Source organism: Cicer arietinum, chromosome 3, assembly GCF_000331145.2.
Source record: "Cicer arietinum cultivar CDC Frontier isolate Library 1 chromosome 3, Cicar.CDCFrontier_v2.0, whole genome shotgun sequence".
NCBI lineage: Eukaryota > Viridiplantae > Streptophyta > Magnoliopsida > Fabales > Fabaceae > Cicer > Cicer arietinum.
In genome coordinates, this window is record NC_021162.2 from 75,649,161 (window position 1) to 75,676,550 (window position 27,390).

Consider the following 27,390-nt stretch of genomic DNA (forward strand, 5'->3'; position numbering starts at 1 on the left):
TAGGGAACCAACCGGCTTGTGAAGTCGAATTTGACTGTTGCGGGTTATGGAATTCAGAAGCACCGGCACCTTTAGGACTAGTAGCCATATGGATAGATTCAACCAATGTCGTGAAAGACGGCAGCTCAAACGTTTCTGATTTTCCAGACAGCTGTCTATCAGCAAGTGCAGCCTGTGGGAGGTTCGAGTTTGATTTACCTGCTTCTGTTGAAGCCAGCGATCCGGTGGATTGTAAAGTTTTGGCATCAATAACAGCTGGTTCATCAGATAGCGTCGGAAAACTGTTTAAAGGATTGCGAAGAAAAAAAAAATCATTAAATTTTCTTTGCTTTAGTGCTTTATATAAATAATAATGCGAGGCAACAAGGAAAAAAGGAGATGGATCCACTTTTCACTCCACCTTCGTACAATGAAAAATGCATGTACACATAATCAATTATACATGAAGAAAAGAAAAACACCGCGCTAGATGGAACGCATCAAACCTATAGGTAAAAATGATTAATGGATAACAAATAAAATATTGCAGCTTTTTATTGGGTACAAAACATTGCCATTGGCATTGCAAAAACCAAACGATGGTGTACATACCTGAACCAGATCCCCAGTTGCCGTCCAAACTGTCACGCCGGCGGCTACCAGACTCAACTGAAGCGTCATTTCCGAGTGAAGTTGGTTTAACCAAGTTATTAACGCTTTGATCTTCAAAAGGCAGTGGCACAGCAGTAATTCTAGACACTTCTCCACCAGGCTCTCCACCCTAATTATCTTCAACAGCAGAATCATGTTGAGCAGAAGTCTCAGTATTGATAGAACAATGTGATGCGTGTTTGCTGGCAAAGTCTTCCATAGTCTTCACTAATATTGTGCCTCTTGTGTTTCATGTGAGTCAGCAGCGGTACCAGCGGATGTGTTACATTCTTCATATAATTTGATATTGCTATTGATTTCATCTTCAATTATGGCTGATACTGGATCTATATCTGTGCCATTGGACTTTCTTGCAGGCCCATCAACTACAACATCTGAAATCATCGGGCTTTCAAAATGACTGCTCTCAGACTTAGGCATTTCTTTACATTGAGCATCGGTTATATCACGTTCAATTTTACCCGTTTCAGTAGCATCATCACTATTATTCTTAAATAAGTCATTTGATTGCTCTACTTCTGATTGAAAGAGGTCACTAGGTTGAAAATCTTTCAATATAATTTCAGTGTCATTTTCCACATTAGCTCCAACATGCCTTCCATCTACAGATACATCATTTATTTCAGTTGTGGTTTTCACATGATGACTTATATTGTTGATGTTGATTGTTTCATCGCCACGCCTCCTTCTGACTCTCATTTGATGTGACTATTAAACTACCTTCAGGTTGAGAATTTTCTGAAAGTCATCAGATCCACGCTCATCAGAAAAATAATTTTCATTCATCTCAGTTTTCATAGATGCTCCAATTTCAGTTTCCATGTTACTACCTATAACATGCATATCTGAAGAAAGGACACTGCTTTTATCGCTCAATTGGCTTCTGTTGAAATGAAAATTATCTTCCTTGGTAACATCTTCCTCGCGTTTCAATGACTCGCTCTGAGGATAAGCTACATCAAGTGTGTCATCAAGCACATGAAGTGGATGAATATTAACATTCATGTCTTCCTTTTCCTGCAAAACCTCGACATCTCTACAAGTCGTGAACTGTACCGCATGTGCAGATTCTTCCTGAGCCTCGTTTGTGATTATAGACAAGTTTACTTCTAGAGGAAGTTCGTTTTGGGACAGCAGAGTAAGGAACTCAGATCCCTTCTTTTCCTCCGGATTACCATCTCCATCACCAACTTCATGATCCAAGAAAACTGAATTAATAACTACTATTTCAGAAGCTCCTTCACATGTTTAGCTACAATGCCATCAGTTGACTCCACAAGTTCAACCACGTCTTTTTCTGATTTTAGCTCATCACTTGACAAACCAGAAAAGCCATCACCATGCACAATACACAGTTCTTCGGTATTCAAATCTGCAACTGAACTTGTTAATGGGTCCACAGAGGATGAGCCTGACAATTGACCTTGCAACCCGACTATATTTCCTGCTTCCAACATTTTCGTTTTGCAGAATTTCAGGATTTTCAATTTGGCAGTATTCAATTTGGTTTCACAAGAATTCTCTAGTATTCAGGACAGAGATGTTTAGAGATCCTAGTTTGTGTTTATTTGGATATTTCTTAGTTCACTAAAATTTCAAAGTTATTACAAAATATCAGCCTCAATAATTAATTTATTAATCAAGATATGCTTTACATTCAAAGTTAGTGACAGTTTGATAAATCGTTACCTCATATCAATACATAATTCCAATGCAACCATACAGAAGGAAACAACTCACAATGTTAAATACTTGTGATGGTCTTTTGTGGAAAAAGACAATTGAAAAATGGTGATTTAAGAGTCTAAACTCTAAAATGCACCTCGTACATGTTTTTGTTGCTAAAAGCCTAAAACAAATAAACTTTTTTTGAAATATATTTGATAATGGCTTATTGGTTTTGCAAACTCATTGCATAGAACAAAATTAAAATATAGAAGATACTAGCTAAGTAGGAAGGAATTGTTACCATCAAAATATGTATCTCATAGTAATTGGAAAGGAGGTAAACCTTAAGTACCAACAAAGTTGTGATCCCCAAAATTGCCTAATGCTTTCTGTAAAGAAGTGTGCAAAATACAGCATCATCAAGAGATCGATATTATGCTTCTTGATAGTGCTCCTCCTTGTACGCTATCAACAATGGCTCTGCATTTTCTTTAAACCTTGATATATACTTGTCCAAGAACATGTCCTCGGACAAACATAACACATGAATAAAGCTTGGAACCTTCCTACATAGATTTTGTGCTTTCAAAAGCTGAAAAACTCTATACCGAGGAAACACTCGATCCTCGATGCTATACATCAAAATCACAGGCCGTTGAACCAACGCTGACTTTGGCAGCATTACTGTCTTCAAGAAGAATTCCATTCCAACCTTTAATTTCTTCTCCGAAGTCCTAAGCAAAGCTGGAGCCTTTTTAAACATTTGCAAGCACTCATCTTTAGAAAACCCGAAACCCTGAATAAAATCCATCTTTCTCCTAAATGTTTTAGGATTCAAACCAGATAAGGTATGAAGCGCGTGAACCAACATTCTTGAATTTTCTTCGAAACCCAAGTCTACAGCTTGCAAAACATAGTTCCTAATAGAAGATTGTGTGGCAGTCAAAAGTCTCGACTGTCGTTTGAGTAGAATCAAAAGCTGATCACCAAAAATTCCCCATCTCTCTAGGAAAGCGGCGTTGGCGACAAAAAGTTGGTACTTTGGGAGTATCCTACCACATTTGCACAAAACATGAATAAGATCTTTTTCGTTGCCAACAATTTTTCGAATGGCTTCGACGGAGGGTACCAATGTTTTGTTCAAACTAGCAGTCAAAATGGTGGGATGTTTGGAAATGAAATCGCATAAATCCGAACATTGGAAACCCAATTGTTGAAAGAGGTGAATTTTAGGTTTTAGAGTTTTATCAACATCTGAGAAGAGTATTTGAGCTCTCTGACGAATAATAGAGTGAATCTGAGATTCGGATAATCCAATTTGTTTGAAAAAGTTGAGGACGGATAAGGGCTTTAGAGGGAGGGTGTCAGATGAAATGCGTTTAGAGATATAAAGGGATTGAGATTTGGGGAAATTGAAATTGGAATTGAGGAAATCGTGGAGAATAGTGGTTTGATTTGGGGTTGATAAAGAAGCAGTAGAAAATGAAAAGAGAAAGGGATGAAGTGAGTAATTGAAAGGAGAATAAAAAAGAAGAGAACGTAACTTGAGGGATTGCATTGCTTGATGCTTGAATAATAATCAATATCAATAATAAGAGATGAAAAAAAAGGGGTTTAAGAGTTTTTAGGGTTGAAATGAATTTGAAAGCAGGAAAACATAAGACATTACGAATTAAAAAGGGAAGAAAGGAAACCTTGAGTGATGGGAAAGAGACGGACCTTATAATTAGGTTAGGAGGTAATATTTGTAGATTTTCAAGATTTTTTCCTCTTTACTGTCTCGTTTAACAATAATGTTATTCAGACCCCCCAAATTGCTATTCACACCCCTCAAACTTTTAAAAAAAATCAAAATCCCCAAAATGCCCTTCCCTTCATCTTCTTCATAACATTACTTATTCATATCATCTTCTTTCTCTTCATTCTACCTTCCATATTTTCATTGTTGTTCATCTTCTTCATATTCATCATCAATCATCATCCAGCATTTTCATCAATCATCATCATCAATCATTAATCATCAACCAAGTTCATCAAGTTATTATCATTGCTGTGAATCAAGTAAGTAATAATCATTCTTTGTTTTTATTGTGTTATGTTGTTTTGTTTTATGTATTTAAGAATACAATGCCTGAAAATTGAAGGAAAGTAGTTTTCATTTTTGATGAAGAAGACAACCTTTGTTGCCCTAAACCCAGAAACGTTCAGTTCACGTACGCAAAAAAGTTTTCAAAAACCCAAAAACGTACGTGAACTCAGTTCACGTACGTGGACAAAATTTCAAAATCCAAACTTTACGTGAATTGAGATAACGTATGTATACGTGAACTGAGTTCGCGTAAACTTACGTGAATTGCAGTTTACATACATAACAATTTCTCAAATTTTTTTGACGTACGCAATTTCAGTTCACGTACATGGCTTATTATTCATCATTCAATGATTACGCAATCTAAGTTTACATAGGGGTACGTGAATTCAGATTGCGTACAATATGAGGATTCATGTTTCAAACTCCATTTAATACGCAATCTGAGTTCACGTAGGTGTACATGAATTCAGATTGCGTAGAGTTTCAAAATTTCAGTTTTTTAAAACATACGTGAACTCAATTCACGTAACTCCAAAACGTACGTAAACTAAGTTCACGTAAAATCTCCAGATTTACAAAAACAAAAAATGGGAGTTATTGGAGATTAAATGATGTTGAGTATTGGTATGTGAGTTATGAGTGTGATGAATGGGAGTTATGGGATATTAAATGTGTAATATTGATGACATGGGCATTTTGGGCACTTTAATTTTTTTTAAGTTTGAGGGGTGTGAATAGCAATTTGGGGGGTGTGAATAGCATTATTGCTCGTTTAAATTTAAAGTTACATTTTGCTCACTAGTATACCCTTGTCTCTCATTAATCATCTTTCACATTTTTCATAAATTCATTATTAAATGGTTGAAAATTTTAAAGATGAATTTACGGTGATACTACATTCACTCCCAAAAGAACTTATTTATTTCCAATATGAATTTAATGACAGATGGTATAAAAAATAAAGAAGGAAAATATTTTTGTTGAAAGGTTTCAGTTTTTTTAAGACTTTAATAAAAATATATGTTAAATTGATTAAGTGGAGAACTGAAAGACAAAGGTGTATAGGAATCATTTTATCAAATAAGCTCATCCTTAGTGTCTGGAAAATGTGTAAAAATGACAAGTATTAAGGAATATAGGGAGTTTTTGGATTCCAAGTCTAGATTTGAGATCTTATAATATAATTAACGTTAATTGTTTTCATCCACCAATTTATCATATGTTATCAAGAGAATATAATCTCTTTCATCAATATCTTCAACAGTTATCTTTGATATATAAGTTATTTAATTTAATGATTTATCTATATGTGTTTATTATAATGATTTTATTAAACCAAATACTTTACAAATACCATGTTTCTTTTTAAGTAAACTTCAACTATCTCATTTGCATGTTATAAATTATCAGTCTATTTTATTTCATCCACCTGCTCAAAATTGGATTTACCAGTAGGGATAGAACTGGAAATGAATAGGTTTAACTTGGTCAACACAATCTAAATCGATTTAAAAAAATAGTATGAATTGGATAGATTTGTGTGAATGCATTATCTGGAGTTTACAAAATAGTAAACTACTAAAAAAAATTGGTATGAAATAAAATCAAACTCAATCCATTTTATTCATCTTATTCAAGTGACTTAGTTTTTAAAAATTATTTAGTTACTTTATGATATTGCACTTTAGTTATTTTAATGCTTGCAAGTATTTTATATAATTTTAGGAATCTTATAACTTTGATTATGCTTGCTATAAAAATACAAATTTTATGATTTTAATATTCTCAATAATTGTATATTTATATATATTAGTTGCTAAAAAATAATAAAAATAGGTTACACTATATGTTTGGAGAAAAATTAAGGTTGGTTTTTAGAAATAGTATGATTGTCTATCATAAATAATTAAATTAAAACAAAACTAAAAATAACCGGTACTCAATTCAATCCAAAAACGAGTTATTTGACCCAACTTAACTAAATATTATAACATGTGATTTTTTAACTTGACCCAATTTAGTGTTTCCTATACGATTTGAATTTCAGTTTTGCTCAAATTCAACTAAAACCAATCAACGTACAACAGTTGTCGATGTCAAAAAGAGACGACTCCGATCAAAATCATCTATATCCCCTTCTTTTCAACACTATCTCTTAGAGAATTAGCATAAGCATGATAGTGAGTGTTGATGGTAGTGAGTGTTAATTAATATGAGGATGAATTTTCATTATGTGGTTATGGAACCTCAGTTTTTAAATATACCGTTGAGGTTGATTGCGGCGGTGGACGGTGACAGTTCTTCGGATTATGCTTTGAATTTTATGATAGTTTATTTTCCTTTCACCCACTTTAAAAGTAAATTAATAATCAAAGTAGAATCTAAAAAGGTGCATAAGCACAATTTTGTCACCTAGGGTCAACCAGACTTTGGAATTTGAATGATGGCATGAAAGGTTAATCACAGATAGCTGTTTTGAAAAGAATAATAACAATGATGTTACAACAAAAATCTCTCATACAATCCTAGATATACAAAAATTCATTTTTTTTACATCTTCCACTAGAACAACAATACATATCTAGGCTGTTAGCTGTAAAAATGAAGGAAATATCAAAACCATAGTTTACATCACTTCCTATTATTACAAATAATCAACACAAAAAACACAAGCTCCTGTTTGGAGCAATATCCCACTCTTCAAGGCCTTTTAGAAATGATCGGATAGCAAGATGTTCGGAAGCATATGTCATGAAAGATGCCAATATGATGCCCCCAACAACCATCAAACCTAGCCTGTTACAATTATAAAAGTAAAATGTTAAGTGTAACTTTTAAAGAAACATTTGATATTTCATACCAAAACTACTTCGAATGAATAATAGAAAATGCAAGTTCAATTAGTAAAGGCCAAGAGTCTACTGTGGTGTAATTCTAGGAAAGATTCTACTAAGAATTGAGAAAAAAAGGAAAGGTTCTGCCACTCCAGTAAAGGATTTGCCACTCAAAGATTGATTTTAGCTTTTCCAATGCAAGCTTAAAACCTTTCAAATTACATCTCTTCTTAGGGAATTCAGATTACAATTACTGAACTACAACTTGCTGGCCACAACTTATCAAAAAACTAGTTATAAAAATATGACACTTTATGCATTAAGCTGGCCTAAAACAGTACCTCCACCAAAATTAACTGTAATATCTTGAAATTATAAAAGTTGGTCCATTTTAAAATACTATTATTATTTTATTGCTCCTTTAAAAGTTGAATGTTGACATTTGAAATTTGACAAGTAGTCATTAGTTAGTGATAACAAAGACATGCCACTGGCAACAAAGAGCTACTTTTAGGACCACAAAGATGCAAGTTTCACCTCAAAAATAAGTTAAAAGTATTTTAACTAGACCTCTCATCATGGAAACTATGCATGCGGAAATAGGAGCTCTTTCCTAATACATTAGAACACAAATTACCTCAAAAACAAGGCAGTTATTCCAAAAAGACAAGGCAAGGATGGAGCACCAATGGCCAACAAGGCCATCCCTAAACCATAGTACCATGTAGCAGTATCACACGATGACATCTGTCGCTGATGGCCTGTAAATACAGTATAAAATTAATTTACTGAAGAAAATGAAAATATAAGAAAAAAGAATGTCGAGGTCAAAATTAAAGGAAAGACAAAACCACAGAGTAAGCTTTAGTCTTGATAACATACGTTTTCCTGAATCATAATCCAAAGACTCGGGATGTGACAAGGATGCTGCTGCTCGTGATGCCACAAATTTTCCCCACTGATAAACCAGATGTAGATAACCTCCGAATGATATAATAAACATTGTGAATGTCCACTCATACATCAAAAGCAAACCGGTCCATGGCATCACTTGACGGGGAACAATCAAGAGACCTAGTCCAAGTGACACCACTGCAGCCACTAAACAGACACAGACAGAAATACCGCCCAAATAGGCAGGAACCTTGTGCTGAGAACCATTCAAGAGCTGCTTGACACCAAAGAAACAAATCTTAATATGTTGAAAATGCATAAATATAAGAAGTATGCAAGTCCAACTAGAGATTTTGCATCCTCTTATTTGAAGCCATGACATGACCTCTATGACCAGGTCATTTGATGATAGCAGTATACAGATAGATATAATATCTTCTGCAATAAAAAAATGCAGGGCCCTGAACTAGTGATTTTGGGAGGCCTTACACAGGGCACTGTTTATCTCCCTCATCAATATCGAATGACTAGGTCATATGAAGCCCTCGAATAGGAGGTTCCAGTTCCCAAACCAGAAGACAAAGAGAAAACCAACCTGATGGATTGAATTGGTTGCTGATGTTGAAATACTTGAATATGCAAGTGGTCCACTTGATCTAATCTTATAATAAAGGTGTCTGACTTGATCATATAGTGACCCTCTACAAGATGAACCAAAGTACTCTCGATTCTGCAGAAAAATACAGTATTCCGAGACTTATTTCAAGCCTATGTGCTTAATGCTCAAGATTGGACGAGAATATCAAATGAAATTCATGATAGCTGACCTTTATAAATGAACGATAGCAGCAGAATAGTAAAGCAGAGACTGGTAGCAAGAAAAGAAATTTCACAAGAAAACTGTCATTGGGATTTTGGCCACCTTTTGTTCCGGGAAGGGATTCCGCAAGTTGTTCCCTTACATCCTGAAGAAATAAGTCAGCAAAGTTTTGTCACAAGCTTCAACTAGGTAGACATGATTGCTTAGGCAATAAAGCCTCTTTATAAATCGAGGAAGAGGACCATTTTTTACAACATTAATAACAGACCAAAAGAGGATAACTAATTGCACAAGTACCTGCCAGACATCAACAGGTTTCAAAAGCCAAGATGTCCACCAGTCCCAAGGTTTAAGGGGTCCCAGTGTATAGTGAATCACACGGAGCTCTTTCTCATCGACCATCCACTGATTAGATCAACATGAACAGTTAGAAGGATGCTAGATAATTTGCATTGAAAAAGAATGCTGAGAGACAAATACATACATACATACATATATTTGGTATGTATGCAAGTGTTTGTGTGTAAAATATTCTACATAATATACTCATTATTCAAGATTTAATGAAGTACGCATGCATGAGGGGTTGCAACACCTAAACAGAATTTCAGGCTAGGGGCCCTCAAACTAAGACAATAAAACAAAAATCTCCACACGAATCTGTGCTACTCAATTTTTAATGTAATAATGTTCACACATTACCACCAATAAATCCCTGGAGAATACTAATATAGATCACTTGAATCCCAGATTTTATTCCAATGATCATAGACAATGACAGTCGATAGGACACTCTATATAAAGCAAACCATATCATATGAATTGAACAATACCATATTAATTAAATTATTAAACATTAGGTAAATGTAACTGTGGAACTCTCTCAGACAAATTAGGCATTTATCAGATAATGCAATCAAACCCTTACATTCATTCCATGAAAACTGAACTAAAATAAGTAGATAAAGCATAATGAAGCTTAAACAGGGTCACATAACTATTTCAACTCACAGACTCTAATTACTCAGGAGGAAAGAACCATGCTCTCACTACCTATATGTGTGTACCTTGTTAGCGAGCATGTAGAGACCAACATCTGCATTATAGAGTGTCGACAGTCTCTCCATTTCAGGAACTGGTCTGGCTTTCAACTCCTCTGCGGACAAGTTTGGGTCAAAAAGATGTGCATTGGGAAATCCAGAGTAATAGGAATTGAGAAATCCCTGATCTCCTGTCAAAGGGGGAAAAACAGATGAAGACAACAGTTAAAAAGCTATCAGGTTCAAATTCACATCTAGCTACACGGCACTTCAGTTCATCCAAATAAATTCAAAGAAACAAACGGATAGAATCTAAAATTGACATTGACGCCCCAAAAAAAGTTTTACCTCCAGTGTAAGATTTAGTAGTTTTAATTTTGTTCACCATGTCATTAAAAACAGTTTCAGATGGCTCAACCACCATGACTCCAGAATTCAACCTCTCAGAATGCTTCAAATTAGCACAGAATTTCCGACATTTGAAAAGATCGTCAATATTTTTAACCACAATAGTGTCGGCATCAAGGTAAACAACTGCAAATTCATAATAATCACATCAATAAACAACCAATAATGAATAACAAGAAAGCATTTAAGATAACTAAACTACATTTCGAGAATAAATAGCAACAATCTGAATTCAAAAACTTCAAATTTCCTCTTTATTTCCATAATAATAACCAGATGAAATACACAAAAACACAAACAAAAAATGTTACCTTTTTTGTAGTTGGTCATGTTAAATATTTTCAACTTTGTGTATACACCCCAAAATCTCTTAGGACGAACTCGATTAGGATTAGCTAGTAAACTAATCTGCTCAACTATCCAACCATCAGCCTACACAAATAAAAAATTAAATCCAACTACTAAAGAGTTAAAATTAGAAACTAAAATAACAAAACCTAATTTCCACAAAAAAAAAAAAATACTCAGATTAACAAAGAGATAAAGTTAAAACAATAATAGATTATTATCTACCGTGAGAAGGTTTTTGGCGTAATCGGAGACTCCGTCGGAGACTAATACAACCATGTCTTTATTGGATCGAGTGTCGCGTATGGATTTTCCGAGAACTCGAACGCCTAATAAGAATTCATCTCCGTATAAAAGAGTGACGTAAGCATCATCGGTTTTCTTGATAGATCCGAAACAACCTTGAAATTGAAGAGAAAGTAGAGAAATAATGAAGCATAGTAACCACAACCAACTACTTGGAGTGATTGGTTTCATTTTAATAACTTGATGATTCCGATTCTGAATGGTTGAAATCTCAATCACTTCACGTTAATTGAATTGAATTAAATAAAGGAAGAAGAAGATTGAAGTTCAATTCAAGTTGAACTGAATTGAATTGAATTTTGGAAGTTGTTTGTTTCTTTCAGTCGTCTCTGACCTTCTCGCTCGTGGTCTTCTCTGGCTGCGTATGCACAGCTACAAGGAACTTTACGTTCGGGGTATAAAATTATCACCTACAAAAAATAAATACTTCTACCAATTTAAAATTCTATAACATCAACCGAAGGACATTTTCCTAATAGGAATGTTGTGAGGAGAGTTTTTAGATATTTATTTATTTCCGATTAATATTGATGACTCATTATTTCAATCTTAAAATTTTAAAAATCATTAAAATTTTATTTTTGAGTAGGGTTATAAGTCTTTGTTAGTATTTAGAGTAATTTTAAAAGATCATTAAATCATGAATAGTATTATAAGCCATCGTTAGTATTTCAATTATTGTCAAAATGTTCGGAGTAGTATTTGTCTTCTTTTATATTTTTAGACGATAAAAATTACCTAAAATTCTAACGATAGTTGGTAATACTAATCAGAAATAAATTTCATAACTCTATTCGTCTTTACAGTTGAGATGAAAATTTAATTGAAGTTAATTTGACATATTTATTCTTTAGGATATGTTCATTTTTTCTTATTTTTATTAAATGAACACCAATCAAGTCACTTTATCACCTCTAAAAATAAAGACTATTATAAGACAATGTCTATAGAAGTTAATTTTGGTATTTAGTAATGTTCAACTTTTTTATTAAAAAAAATATTTTTAATCATTAACCACTTTTTAACCGTCTATAAATTTAAATTTAATACAGTATAATATCACATTAACCGCAGAGATTATAGAAGGTCAAATGAAGTACGACTAATAATACACCTTGTGACTAAATTATTTTCAGTGTAAAAACAAAGGGTAACACATGAATTGAGCATACGAAGCAGAACTAACATATTTCCCCACTCTTTACAATCTGCCCTTTCCCTATGGAACGGTTGGTCCTTCACCATAGGCTATGTTGGAAACAATTTAAACAAATTATCCACATAAATTCCAACAAACCTGGGAAGCAGATATAACAATTCGTCTGTTTCAGAACCTAAATCATACACAATGGTAAACCCAGCCATATGCTGCAACCAGCATGGTTCTGCAATAGCTCCATCAGAACATCACCGCGAGGACATAGAATTTAGTATTCTCCAATGAAATTGGTCTCAACTAATACTATTTTTAACTTCAATATGCATTGTGCACCATGTGTTCCATAATAACAGGGATTTGCATTACAAGATGCATCAGCTAGCAGTGCACTCCCACATATACATGTGTGCTGAGGAGATTATTCCAAGTTCGCTAAACGTTGTAATTGAAACTTCTAACAATTATGCATTTTATTCGTATCTAACATTTCAAAAGTCCAAAATTGGTAAATCCAACATTTCAAGAAATAACAAAAAGTAAAATCCAAATATGCAAAATAGGTGCTTCAACAAAGCCAGCACAAAATTTACCAAGCAGCATGTAGAATTTTCCAAAAACAATAATAAATTCTTCACTTATATACCATCACTTATATTTTATCTAAATTTACAGTGTCAATGATTCATAACCAGAAACACTGATACTCCACCCAAAAGGGCTAACTTATAGTGTTGGTATCATTTGTTGGTATCAGTGACCTCGCAATAAAGAAAATATATCAGTTTTAGTTACCAAATTAATCAGTATCAAGCGCACAGCGGAAATTAAATTTTGGGGCATGCAAAGTTAGCAATATAGAAAATTAAAGAGAGAGAGTTAGAGAAGAAGACACAGAGATTTATCCTGGTTCGGTTGTTCCACAACAACCTACGTCCAGTCCTGAAAATCCAATCGGATTTCAGATTTTCTTCTCCTTCAATAGAAAGAATCAATTACAGATTGTCCAGTTTCCTCCCTGAAACCTATCAATCTCTAATTATATCTTTCCTATTGAATACCCTCTGATCCTTGTAGACACTCAGCAGCCTATCACAGAATCAAAGTACGACTCTTTCTTGTTGAGCCCTCTCAACCAAGAAAGTAGCCACCAGTTTCAAGCTGGCTTTTCTTGCGTCCTATTCCTTTCAAAGATTTATTACAGAATGAATAAAAGATGTAAAACAAAAGAGTCTTCAATCTTTATGAATGTTGCTCCTCACAAATCTGGATATTCATGGATTGTTCATGAGCACATTATCATTTCTCTTAGATTGTCAACAAACTGTATTGAGATCTGTAATCACAATTATGAAGTTGTTAGTTTGTTGTTATGAACAGCTAAGAGCGTTGTGAGAAATTATGAAAGTTATGAAAATGTTGTGTTAAAGTTCTAAGAAGTTGTTAGAATAAAGATTGAAAGACATCTTATATAGTTTCTGAAAAACCAACTACGAAATCGATTTCCCAATCGATTTTGTAAAGTTATAAAATGAGCTAAATCGATTTGCCAATCGATTATCGCGATCTTGGTTTTCTTTAATCTTGAAACTATACAAGCTAATCGATTTACCAATCGATTCTTTAAAACAACACTTTTCAGTAAAACATGTCCAGACCTGTATAAATCGATTGCCTAATCGATTTCTGGGAATCTGTTTTGATAAAACTATTTTCAATCGATTACTCAATCGATTTGCCAAACTTCTGAGTTCACTGTGTTTTCAACAAGTTTATTTCAATCGATTTGCCAATCGATTGTTTTCAAAACAGTGGCTCAGGTTTTTGATGTAAATCGCTTTGTCAATCGATGTGATTCAAAATAGTGATTCAGTTTTAATATCAATCAATTTGCCAATCGATTGTTTTCAAAACAGTGGCTCAGCTATTTGATATCAATCGACTTGTCAATCGCTTTGGTGTCATGTTCCTGAAAAGTTTTTACCTGGTGTTTAGTTCAATCGATTTGCCAATCGATTGCAACCAAACTTTATCAAAATTAAAGTGTTAACAATAGATTGTCCAATCGATTGTATTTGTCACAGGTGAGGTTATTTTTCAAATGATACTTTGTCAATCGATTTGCCAATCGATTTCCTCAGCACTGGAGTGCCACTGTGACTCATCCAATCGATTTACCAATCGATGTGTTACCATCAGGTTTGATTTGTGAAATGTTCAATCGATTTACCAATCGATTACTCTCCAAATCAGAGGCTACTGACTTGTGCAGTTTTCATTTTTAATTAAGCTAATCGATTGCCTAATCGATTGCACATTCACAAACACTTAAGATTTCCTTACACCCTTGTTATGAAATCGATTTCCCAATCGATTTACATATTCAGAATTCAACTTTTGTTGATTTCTTGTGTTCCAAGCAATTTGATACAAGTGTGTGGGATTGAATTGGTGTTCCTGAAATTTTGCTCAATTGAAATATTAGATTTATCATATTAAGTATGAATATTGTTGAATTGTGAATTATGTCAAAATTAGGAATCAAAGGATCAAAATCCAACAATCTCCCCCTTTTTGGCATAATTGACAATTCATACAATTGTAACTTGAGCATATCAAACCATTTCAAAATCATACCAAAGAAACCAATTCATAGCATTAAATATGTACCAATACAGATCATCAGAGCATGTGTCAAAATGTATCAAATCAGCATTACATTATTAAGTATCAGAGCAAAAACAAACAACATCAGATGCTCCCCCTTAATAATGCAACAACAAGCATATTATCAAGTTATCAAGTTATAATTTTTCTCCCCCTTTGTCAATTAAGGCAAAAAGGCAGAAAACAATTCCTCCCCCTATGTTAAAGAACATAAGCATAGGAAATGAAATCATATAACTTGTATATCAGATCAGAACAAAACAAATATGCAACAGATGTAGTATGGCAGTATTTATATGATAACAATTAATACATTTGCTCATACATATATATTAATAAAACATAAAACAGCAAAAACAGCAAGACAACCAAAAATAAGACAACACAAATAAGGAACTTGACCATCTAATCTCCTAGAGTGGGCTGGTTCTCACTATCATCCAGGGGAGAGGTAGAGACCGCTGTATTATCCTCAGCTGGTGTCTCCTCACCGTGAGTCGCAGACCGATCTAGAGGATCTGGCTGTGGTTCCTCAGTTGCTTGTCGACCAATATGCGCTATGTCTTCAAAAGATAGCTTGAGGCCTAGATGCGCTTGAATTGCAGCAACATCCTGAACAACTGATTTCAGGGATGTTTGGATAGATGTCAAGGTAGCTTCCATCCTTGCATTAGACTCTAGTATTTTGGCGTTGTGTTCCATCTGAGCTGCCATAAATTCCATCAGTTTTGAAACAAAGGCAGGAGCCTCAGCTGCTGATTCAGATGCTTGTGGAGGAGTTGGTTCAACATTTGGCATTGGTCTAATCCAAACATTATCTACTTTCTTCAGTTTCATCTGATTCACAATCGCTTCGCCGAAGATAAGTGTAGTCTTTGCAGATTCTTCATTCAACAACGATACCTTGAAGTGCTTGAGAACCTTTGTAACCAACTGCGGATAAGGCAACATGATCTTACTGTGTGAAGCTTCTAACATGTGCCTTAGCACAATCCACGTCCAACTCATCTTAAGTTCCTTGGACAATCCCCATAATAATATAATATCAAGCTTCTGAACAACAGCATGATTTCCTGATCGAGGTACAAGCATTCTTGTTAATGTATACATGAGCATGCGTTGCTGTACCTTCATCTGACCAATTGGCAAAGAGATGGTTTCCACAAAACCATCAACCATGATGTCTTTCACTGCAGTGTGCCTGTCCAGCGATGCTTCCCAACCTTCGTCGGCTGCATCCGCATCAGAACTGCCGTCTATTGATTGTCCATGAAATGGCAATCCTGTCAACTCAGCAAAGTCTTCAAAAGACATTGATAACTTTTTACCTTTAACCTGAGTTTTGAACCCGTCATCAGTGAGCTTGAAATTTGCATAAAATTCTCGTATCAATCTCGGATAGCTGTCCAAAGTAGATGAAAGAAAACCTTCAAGACCATGAAATCTCAGATGATTCTGGAATGTGAAGCCTTCTGTATCAAAGAAACCAAAGTCTAGGGTTCTGCCTTCATGAATTTTCCGTTTAAGAAACTCTGCTGGAATGATAACTTCCACATCCTTCTCTTTAGGTGCTGGAGTTTTCTTAACTAGGGGTGAAGTAACCGGTTTCTTTTTCTTCTGAGCAATTTCTTTCATAGCATCAGCCAACAACTTCTCACTTGGTGGTTCCTTCCTTTTCTTGATCTTTTCTGGAATAGGAGCAGGAGCCTTGCCCTTGTCCTTTGCAAGAATTTTGTGTGTAGGAATCGGAATTCTTTTAGACACAGTAGGTGGCGGAGAGGGAGTTTCACTGGTTGAAGATGATGAAGGTGAAGGAGTATGGGCTTGTGTTTGTTTCACGCGGGCCATGGTTGCAAATAGAGGAGATGAGTGAAGATAGAGTTCAGATATAGTTGCAGATATCAGTTGCAGAGACAGAGGAAGAAGATGAAGCAGAGAAAGAAAATATAGAAATCTGGGTTGAAACAGTGAAGAAATCGATTTAGACCTGTTCGTTTTTATACTTTTACCCTTATCAATCGAGTGCCCAATCGATTGGTTTACCGTTACACCGAATCCTTAATCGATTGTGTAATAATGATGTCCAACGGCTAGTAAAAAAGTACGCAACGGTCATTTTCCTAATCGATTCCCAAATCGATTTTCCGTGTTACTTAATCGATGTCCAAATCGATTGTCCCAAAAGTCAAATACTGAACACTTAATCAATCGATTTCCAAATCGATGCTCGGGATTGTTACAAAATATTTTCCACAAAATCTGAAGTCTGGGCTAACCAAATCGATTCCCAAATCGATTCTTTAAACAAACAAAGAGCAAACTCGAAATCGATTACTCAATCGATTTAATCCCAAACAAAACTTCTGATTAACTGCCATTGACTCTTTTTCTCTGTCATCAACACAACTATGTTGACCAATCTTTCTTCATTTAATCTTCATTTAATGTTAAAGACAAGATTCTCATACTTGTCTCATTTCACGTGTCTTGAGCATCCACTTTCAAATATCAATCTTGCTTGGTGGATGTCAAGTACACCTGCAAAAACATAATTAATTTTTGGATCTAGGTACCCAATTCAGATTGGGTCCTGGGGGGTCAGTCTTAAACACAGATTCTTTTGCTATCCAAACTTGCTTCCATCCTTGATTGGCTAATTTTTTAAATTTGCAGTTAGACACAAAATGTCCCTTTCTACAACAGAAATGACATTTGCCATCAAAGGATGAATGGTGATTTGGCTTAGTAAAGATATCATACATATTCTTAGCAATAAAAGATTTTTGACCATGTTTGACATTTCTGGTTTGCATATAACCAATACCAGATCTGTTTTTATTTTTTCTTTTGACATGCATATTTGGTGTATATCCTAAACCAGATTTTTCATAAACATGTCTTTGATTGCTAAGCATGACATTCAGCTTATCTTTACTATTTGCAAAATTTAATAAATCAGATTTTAAAGATGCAATAGTATCTTCAAGTTCAATGCACTTTGCAGATTTTTCTTGTGAATCCTTTTTCAGTTGTTCACATAAATTTTCAATTTCTTTGTGTTCAACATTCATTTGTTCAAGCATTTTCTTTGTGCTTAACAACTGTTTTATGGATTTCACATAATCATCATGCAATTCATTGAAAGCTTCTTGAAGCTCATCATATGTTGGATTAAATTGCGAACTAACCTCACTGTCAGATTCTGAATTAGTGTGAGCCATGAGACATAAATTCACTTTTTCTTCATCCGAAGAGGCAGAGGACTCATCGTTATCGTTGTCACTCCATGCAATATATGCTCTTTTGGCTTTGTGAGCTCTATTCTTGTTCTTCAGTTTGTAGCATTCCGACTTTGTGTGACCAATCTTACCACATTCGTAGCATGTAACTGTCTTGATGTCACTAGTCTTAGAGCTGGATGGTTTTCTGAATTTGTTATCTTTCTTCTTCAGAAACTTCTTAAATTTCTTGACAAGTGATTCGATTTCAGTCTCTTCTTTTTCACTGCTGGATCCATCTGAGTAGCTATCGGATTCAGGTTTAGATTGCTTGGTTTGTACTTTCAAGCATAATCCTTTCTTTTTCCTGCTTTCCATTTCGGATTCATCCAGTCGTTGTAATTCCATTTCATGTTCCCTCAATTTACCAAATAATGTTGCTGTCGTTATCTTTGCTAGATCCTTAGACTCAGCTATTGCGGTAATCTTGGGCTGCCATTCTCTGGTTAAACATCTCATGATCTTTCCAATCTGCTGTTCATTATCCACATCTTTTCCTAGTGCATGCAGGTTGTTGACTATGTGTGTGAATCTGGTTTGCAAATCGCTGATTGACTCTTCTTTCTTCATGCTAAATAATTCATATTCGTGCATGAGCGTATTCACACGAGCTCTCTTAACATCAGTAGTACCTTCGTGAGTTTCTTGGAGGATGTCCCACATCTCTTTTGCTGACTTGCAATTGGACACTCTAAAGAACTCTTCTGCACATAGGGCGGACGTGATGATGTTCTTAGCCTTCGCATTGAAACCAACCTTCTTCTTGTCATCATCTGACCAGTCGGCTCTAGGCTTGATAATCATTGAGTTGTCAGTTCCTGCAATCTTGGGAATGTACGGACCGTTTTCAACAGCATCAAGGATATCTATGCCACTTGCTTCCAGAAATATGAGCATTCTTTGCTTCCAGTACATGTAGGCTGTACCGTTGAAAGCTGGTGGTCGAGCTAACGAAGCGCCTTCTCCCAGAACGTCAGTTGAGGCCATCTTCTTATAAGTTTTACCTCTCAAGAAGTTAGCTCTGATACCAATTGTTGGTATCTTGACCTCGAAATAACAGAAAATATATCAGTTTTCGTTACCAAATTAATCAGTATCAAGTGCACAGCGGAATTTAAATTTTGAGGCATGCAAAGTTAGCAATATAGAAAATTAAAGAGAGAGAGTTAGAGAAGAAAACACAGAGATTTATCCTGGTTCGGTTGTTCCACAACAACCTACGTCCAGTCCTGAAAATCCAATCGGATTTCAGATTTTCTTCTCCTTCAATAGAAAGAATCAATTACAGATTGTCCAGTTTCCTCCCTGAAACCTATCAATCTCTAATTATATCTTTCCTATTGAATACCCTCTGATCCTTGTAGATACTCGTCAACCTATCACAGAATCACAGTGCGACTCTTTCTTGTTGAACACTCTCCTGTGTAATAATGATGTCCAACGGCTAGTAAAAAAGTACGCAACGGTCATTTTCCTAATCGATTCCCAAATCGATTTGCCGTGTTACTTAATCGATGTCCAAATCGATTGTCCCAAAAGTCAAATACTGAACACTTAATCAATCGATGCTCGGGATTTTTACAAAATATTTTCCACAAAATCTGAAGTCTGGGCTAACCAAATCGATTCCCAAATCGATTCTTTAAACAAACAAAGAGCAAACTCGAAATCGATTACTCAATCGATTTAATCCCAAACAAAACTTCTGATTAACTGCCATTGACTCTTTTTCTCTGTCATCAACACAACTATGTTGACCAATCTTTCTTCATTTAATCTTCATTTAATGTTAAAGACAAGATTCTCATACTTGTCTCATTTCACGTGTCTTGAGCATCCACTTTCAAATATCAATCTTGCTTGGTGGATGTCAAGTACACCTGCAAAAACATAATTAATTTTTGGATCTAGGTACCCAATTCAGATTGGGTCCTGGGGGGTCAGTCTTAAACACAGATTCTTTTGCTATCCAAACTTGCTTCCATCCTTGATTGGCTAATTTTTTAAATTTGCAGTTAGACACAAAATGTCCCTTTCTACAACAGAAATGACATTTGCCATCAAAGGATGAATGGTGATTTGGCTTAGTAAAGATATCATACATATTCTTAGCAATAAAAGATTTTTGACCATGTTTGACATTTCTGGTTTGCATATAACCAATACCAGATCTGTTTTTATTTTTTCTTTTGACATGCATATTTGGTGTATATCCTAAACCAGATTTTTCATAAACATGTCTTTGATTGCTAAGTATGACATTTAGCTTATCTTTACTATTTGCAAAATTTAATAAATCAGATTTTAATGATGCAATAGTATCTTCAAGTTCAATGCACTTTGCAGATTTTTCTTGTGAATCCTTTTTCAGTTGTTCACATAAATTTTCAATTTCTTTGTGTTCAACATTCATTTGTTCAAGCATTTTCTTTGTGCTTAACAACTGTTTTATGGAGTTCACATAATCATCATGCAATTCATTGAAAGCTTCTTGAAGCTCATCATATGTTGGATTAAATTGCGAACTAACCTCACTGTCAGATTCTGAATTAGTGTGAGCCATGAGACATAAATTCACTTTTTCTTCATCCGAAGAGGCAGAGGACTCATCGTTATCGTTGTCACTCCATGCAATATATGCTCTTTTGGCTTTGTGAGCTCTATTCTTGTTCTTCAGTTTGTAGCATTCCGACTTTGTGTGACCAATCTTACCACATTCGTAGCATGTAACTGTCTTGATGTCACTAGTCTTAGAGCTGGATGGTTTTCTGAATTTGTTATCTTTCTTCTTCAGAAACTTCTTAAATTTCTTGACAAGTGATTCGATTTCTGGTTCTTCATTTTCACTACTGGATCCATCTGAGTAGCTATTTGATTCAGGTTTAGATTGCTTTGCTTGAACCTTCAGAGATAAATCTTTCTTTTTCCTACTTTCAATTTCTGATTCATCCAGTCGTTGTAATTCCATTTCATGTTCCCTCAATTTACCAAATAATGTTGCTGTCGTTATCTTTGCTAGATCCTTAGACTCAGCTATTGCGGTAATTTTGGGCTGCCATTCTCTGGTTAAACATCTCATGATCTTTCCAATCTGCTGTTCATTATCCACATCTTTTCCTAGTGCATGCAGGTTGTTGACTATGTGTGTGAATCTGGTTTGCAAATCGCTGATTGACTCTTCTTTCTTCATGCTAAATAATTCATATTCGTGCATGAGCGTATTCACACGAGCTCTCTTAACATCAGTAGTACCTTCGTGAGTTTCTTGGAGGATGTCCCACATCTCTTTTGCTGACTTGCAATTGGACACTCTAAAGAACTCTTCTGCACATAGGGCGGACGTGATGATGTTCTTAGCCTTCGCATTGAAACCAACCTTCTTCTTGTCATCATCTGACCAGTCGGCTCTAGGCTTGATAATCATTGAGTTGTCAGTTCCTGCAATCTTGGGAATGTACGGACCGTTTTCAACAGCATCAAGGATATCTATGCCACTTGCTTCCAGAAATATGAGCATTCTTTGCTTCCAGTACATGTAGGCTGTACCGTTGAAAGCTGGTGGTCGAGCTAACGAAGCGCCTTCTCCCAGAACGTCAGTTGAGGCCATCTTCTTATAAGTTTTACCTCTCAAGAAGTTGGCTCTGATACCAATTGTTGGTATCAGTGACCTCGCAATAAAGAAAATATATCAGTTTTCGTTACCAAATTAATCAGTATCAAGCGCACAGCGGAAATTAAATTTTGAGGCATGCAAAGTTAGCAATATAGAAAATTAAAGAGAGAGAGTTAGAGAAGAAGACACAGAGATTTATCCTGGTTCGGTTGTTCCACAACAACCTACGTCCAGTCCTGAAAATCCAATCGGATTTCAGATTTTCTTCTCCTTCAATAGAAAGAATCAATTACAAAGATTTTCCAGTTTCCTCCCTGAAACCTATCAATCTCTAATTATATCTTTCCTATTGAATACCCTCTGATCCTTGAAGACACTCAGCAGCCTATCACAGAATCAAAGTGCGACTCTTTCTTGTTGAATCCTCTCAACCAAGAAAGTAGCCACCAGTTTCGAGCTGGCTTTTCTTGCGTTCTATTTCGTTCAAAGTTTTATTACAGAAAGAATAAAGATTGTAAAACAAAAGGGTCTTCAATCTTTATGAATGTTGCTCTTCACAAATCTGGATATTCATGGATTGTTCTTGAGCACATTATCATTTCTCTTAGATTGTCAACAAACTGTATTGAGATCTGTAATCACAATTATGAAGTTGTTAGTTTGTTGCCATGAACCGTTTTTGAGAGCATAAGAGAAATTATGAAAGTTATGAAAAAGTTATGTAAAAGTTCTTAGAAGTTATGAGAATAAAGATTGAAAGACATCTTATATAGTTTCTGAAAAACCACTTACGAAATCGATTTCCCAATCGATTTTGTAAAGTTATAAAATGAGCTAAATCGATTTGCCAATCGATTATCGCGATCTTGGTTTTCTTTAATCTTGAAACTATACAAGCTAATCGATTTACCAATCGATTCTTTAAAACAACACTTTTCAGCAGAACATGTCCAGACCTGTATAAATCGATTGCCTAATCGATTTCTGGGAAACTGTTTTAATAAAACTATTTTCAATCGATTACTCAATCGATTTGCCAAACTTCAGAGTTCACTGTGTTTTCAACAAGTTTATTTCAATCGATTTGCCAATCGATTGTTTTCAAAACAGTGGCTCAGGTTTTTGATGTCAATCGATTTGTCAATCGATGTGATTCAAAATAGTGATTCAGTTTTAATATCAATCGATTTGCCAATCGATTGTTTTCAAAACAGTGGCTCAGCTATTTAATATCAATCGACTTGTCAATCGCTTTGGTGGCATGTTCCTGAAAAGTTTTTACCTGGTGTTTAGTTCAATCGATTTCCCAATCGATTGCAACCAAACTTTATCAAAATTTTTAATATCAATCGACTTGTCAATCGCTTTGGTGGCATGTTCCTGAAAAGTTTTTACCTGGTGTTTAGTTCAATCGATTTCCCAATCGATTGCAACCAAACTTTATCAAAATTGAAAGTGTTAACAATTGATTGTCCAATCGATTGTATTTGTCACAGGTGAGGTCATTTTTCAAATGATACTTTGTCAATCGATTTGCCAATCGATTCCCTCAGCACTGGAGTGCCACTGTGACTCATTCAATCGATTTACCAATCGATGTGTTACCATCAGGTTTGATTTGTGAAATGTTCAATCGATTTACCAATCGATTTCCTCCAAATCAGAGGCTACTGACTTGTGCATTTTTCATTTTTAATTAATCTAATCGATTGCCTAATCGATTGCACATTTACAAACACTTAAGATTTCCTTACACCCTTGTTATGAAATCGATTTCCCAATTGATTTACATATTCAGAATTCAACTTTTGTTGATTTCTTGTGTTCCAAGCAATTTGATCCAAGTGTGTAGGGTTTGATTATGGTTCCTGAAATCTTGCTCAATTCAAATATTAGATTTATCATGCATTGTATGAACATTGTTGAATTTAATTATGTCAAAATTAGGAATCAAAGGATCAAAATCCAACATCATTGAAAAAATTATTATCATGACAAGCTAATTGATGAAGGACAAGTTCGGCAAAATTAAAAGATAAAAGCTTCAATTATACCGACTCTAGGAAATACATCTTAATCTATTTCTCACTTTAAAAAATATATAAAACACCAGAAAACAATAATATAAAGTTAAGATATTAAGATAAATCATATTCGTTCTTACATGGTAGATAACAAGCGAGATGGTCCAGTTGGGTCATAATTAATCAGCAAAGCAGCTTTTAAAGGATGACCTAAAATATGAAGATCAGAAAAGAAAAATAAATTGTCATCAATCTATAAAAATCATTAAATAAATTCAAAAAGGGATATTAATAAAAGCTTAACGTACATTTATTTATTTATGTACATTTGCATGACTTAGAACAAAAAAATGTTGCTCACCAGAACCAATGTTGGGAGAAGCCCACTTATCCCATGTTTTATGAACATAAGCCCAATCCATTGCGCCTAATTAGAAATTAAAACAATATGCATTTTAAATATACATTCGTTTCGTAGCAGTTTAACTCGATAAAAACGGGATACAAATAATAATTCTGATTATAAGAAATAGAGATCGACTCAAGAAACAAAGTGAAATAGAGTTATTACCTCAGAAGAAAATGAAATGAAGGTTACTCGTTCACAACTCTCCCATTGCAATTGAATTCTACAAAGTCACTTAAAGTAGATAAAGTAGTCTTATTGAGCAACGATCCAAAGAGAAAGCAAATTAACGAGTCGAGAGCGCGTGCGTTAACAACAATAAAAAGGATGCTAACGAAATGCTTTTTAATCCATTTATTTATTTAAAAAACAAAATGGGTAAACCAAGTTTTAATCTTAAAATACAACCTCCTATATCATGTTTTAGACACATAATCATGAGATCTTATCCAAACTCAAAACGTGATGTTAGTTTTAATAATTTCGATATTAAATACATATCTTATACTATTTTACTGTGGAATAATTATTTATCATACATATGAAAAATAAAGCATTAATTTTGTTAATAAACTATTATTGTTTCTTCAATTTATTTCTAAACTATAAAAATATAATAAATAATTCTTAAATTATTTTGAATCAATCAATGGAATCTCTCCAGAGTTAAAAACATGAGAAAGTGGAAGTAGAAACACTCACGTGATACATTTAAAATAGTTTAAGGGCTATTTATATCATTTATATAGTTTAAGGAACAAATTAAAGAAATACACATAATTTATGGAATAAATTGATGTTTTATTCTACATGAAAATATATGTTAAAAAATGGAATATAAGAAAATCATCGTCAAATAAATATGGGTATTTTTAAAATAATGAAATATTTGTACCAAATACTAATAATTTTTTTTATATTATTATTTATGTATTTGAATTAATTTGTTGTTGTAAACAAATACAATTTATAATTTTTTGAAATTTTTATTATTATTTTGTATTATAAATTAAATAATTTAAATTTGTAATTAAATTATATAAAAAAATTATACTTTTTATTGACGTACTCATATCTTAATTTCTTACAAAATATCGTATCTCTATCCCGTACTTTGCATGATAGAGAAAAAATAAATATATATGAATGAAGAACAACAATTAAATTATTAAGAAAGTAACTGAAAAAATGAAAAGAATATAGGTAAAGAAAACAAAAAGCAGTTTGATGGTGAAGTCATTAATTTCACTGAATTGACAATATACACTTTCTCAACGAATAAACTGTAAAAATAAAAAAAATAAAAAAATAAAAAAAAGTGGCTGAGAGGAGATATACTCTCAAGCCCTACTCCGATCGAGAATGACATTCCTTGCATATCATGGATCCTACTCCACGGAACAATCCTTTCTTCCTCCCTTCTTCTGCTTAATACATGCATAACGAACGTATCTCAATAATATTAATTACATTTAGCAGAAAAACAGAGCAAAGCAAGTCTCCAACACCATTATTCCATGACCACATCCACCAAAACTAGCAAACAACAACATCACAATTCATAATTTAACTAATAATTCAATTTCCCTCATTCATCAAATGAATGATTCATCATAAGTGAGTTCTGAAGCAGAAGTAGTACGATGACTCTTCCCAATTTCACGCTTCTTTTTCTGATTACCTCCGCCGCAACTAATCGAAAATTCACACCCAAACGCCGTTCCGAAACACGAAAACAACTTCCCCTTCCTACTCACCGGCCTTCCCGGCGTTTTCCCCCCCACTCTCTTCTCTATCTCATCATACTCTTCCTTATTATACGCCGGCGTCAACTCATGCCTCCACCTCTGAATCTTCGTATTCATCCCTTCCGAACAATTGCTCTCCGACCAATCGTCTACAGTCGAACTCTCCATCGTCCTCGGCGGCGCTGGTATCGGATACAATCCCTTTGCTATCGCCGCCGCCACAACCGACGGCGACGGTCCGATGTCGGAACACAGCGACTCTTCATTATTTCCACCTTTTCTCGGTAACGGCACGCTCACTTCCGATTCCTCGTAAACGTATCCATTTTTTCCGGCACCGTGATAGACGTAATCATTGATCGTTGAATCGTTTTTCTCGCTCTGGCAACGTTGAAGTGTTAATAGCTTCGAATCCGTAGTTGAATAATTGTCATTGTTGTTATCGTTACTAATTTTCTTCTTGTTTGAATCCATTAGATCCGAATATCCAACGGCTGAGGTGCTTAGTTCAGAATACAACGGCATGCTTCTCATCGTGCTATCGAGTACCGTAACGCCGATGTTAAGAATCCCTTGAGGACGACCGGAAGGTTTACGAATTTGTAATGCAACGAAACGGAGTTTAGGTTTCCGGTTACCGGTGCGTGTTCCCGGCGGGAGAAGGTTTCCTACGAGAACACCGACGGTTCCGATTAAAACGTCACGGATCCACGTGGAGTTGTAAATATCGATCATAATAACGGAATTTTCGGAATTGAGAAATTCATCGTCGACGCGAAAAACGAACTTTTCGTTCCACGTAGGATTGGTGTGGCCCACTTGATCAATCTGTGTGGCTAATTTTCGTTCTGGATGTAACCATGCGACTGCATAGGCTTTGATGGACTTTGCAACAGGGGGTAAATCTTGAGCCGATATAATGCTGATTTCTAAGAGTTGATAGGGTGATGATGATGATAAATACGACATCGTTTTGATGTTGTTTGATGATGATGACGCAATTAATGTTTTTTTAATTTTTGCCGTTACGTTTATGGGATGTACGGTGGTTGGCCGTCACTAACCCCGCCGTAAGCGGCAAATTGATGAAAGTCTCTCTCTCGATCTCTTTATGATTTCTATTTTTTTACTTCTACAACTTTTTTAAATGAGTTATTTAATTATTATATATTGGAAAATTGGAAATGGAAAGTAAGCATAATGAATGGCGATGGAAATGTCATCAATTTATTTATTTATTTTTGGCTCATCAGCGCGAACCATGCGTCATGACTTCGACATAGAGCGTTAGTAGTTAAAACTTATGGCGTATCTTTAAAATTTTATAACAATAATAATAGTCTTTGCTCTTTCATGGGTTGGGAAAAACAAATTTAACTGAACTTTCTTGTATAGGTTTATTCAGTTTACAGTATGATTTTAATTAATTAAATATTA

General features: G+C 34.7%; 3 protein-coding genes across 5 annotated transcripts; all 3 read right to left on the reverse strand.

Annotated features, from left to right (window-relative positions):
* Nucleotides 1-6: 6 nt before the first annotated feature.
* On the reverse strand, nt 7-4,034 carry LOC101509169 (uncharacterized). Of its 3 annotated transcripts, none has more exons than XM_027332570.2 (3): nt 2,663-4,034; nt 592-2,095; nt 7-281 (listed from the first exon to the last, which is right to left on the reverse strand). In XM_027332570.2, exon 1 carries the CDS (start codon nt 3,875-3,877, stop codon nt 2,753-2,755), a length of 1,125 nt encoding a protein of 374 aa, XP_027188371.1. In that variant the 5' UTR covers nt 3,878-4,034; the 3' UTR covers nt 7-281; nt 592-2,095; nt 2,663-2,752. The 3 variants fall into 3 exon arrangements, with proteins under 3 accessions (XP_027188371.1, XP_027188370.1, XP_073222120.1); XM_027332569.2 differs by having other exon boundaries at nt 2,621-4,034; XM_073366019.1 differs by having other exon boundaries at nt 592-2,238; nt 2,621-4,034.
* Nucleotides 4,035-6,910: 2,876 nt separating this feature from the next.
* Nucleotides 6,911-11,372, reverse strand: LOC101510354 (inositol phosphorylceramide glucuronosyltransferase 1-like). Its single transcript, XM_004494672.4, has 10 exons — nt 10,981-11,372; nt 10,719-10,839; nt 10,348-10,533; nt 10,027-10,190; nt 9,257-9,364; nt 8,967-9,104; nt 8,735-8,869; nt 8,128-8,413; nt 7,883-8,006; nt 6,911-7,207 (listed from the first exon to the last, which is right to left on the reverse strand). The coding sequence occupies exons 1-10, from the start codon at nt 11,230-11,232 to the stop codon at nt 7,066-7,068; spliced, it is 1,656 nt and encodes a 551-aa protein (XP_004494729.1). The 5' UTR covers nt 11,233-11,372; the 3' UTR covers nt 6,911-7,065.
* Nucleotides 11,373-25,409: 14,037 nt separating this feature from the next.
* Nucleotides 25,410-27,126, reverse strand: LOC101508328 (uncharacterized). Its single transcript, XM_004494910.3, has one exon. It carries the CDS (start codon nt 26,920-26,922, stop codon nt 25,801-25,803), a length of 1,122 nt encoding a protein of 373 aa, XP_004494967.1. The 5' UTR covers nt 26,923-27,126; the 3' UTR covers nt 25,410-25,800.
* Nucleotides 27,127-27,390: the final 264 nt, after the last annotated feature.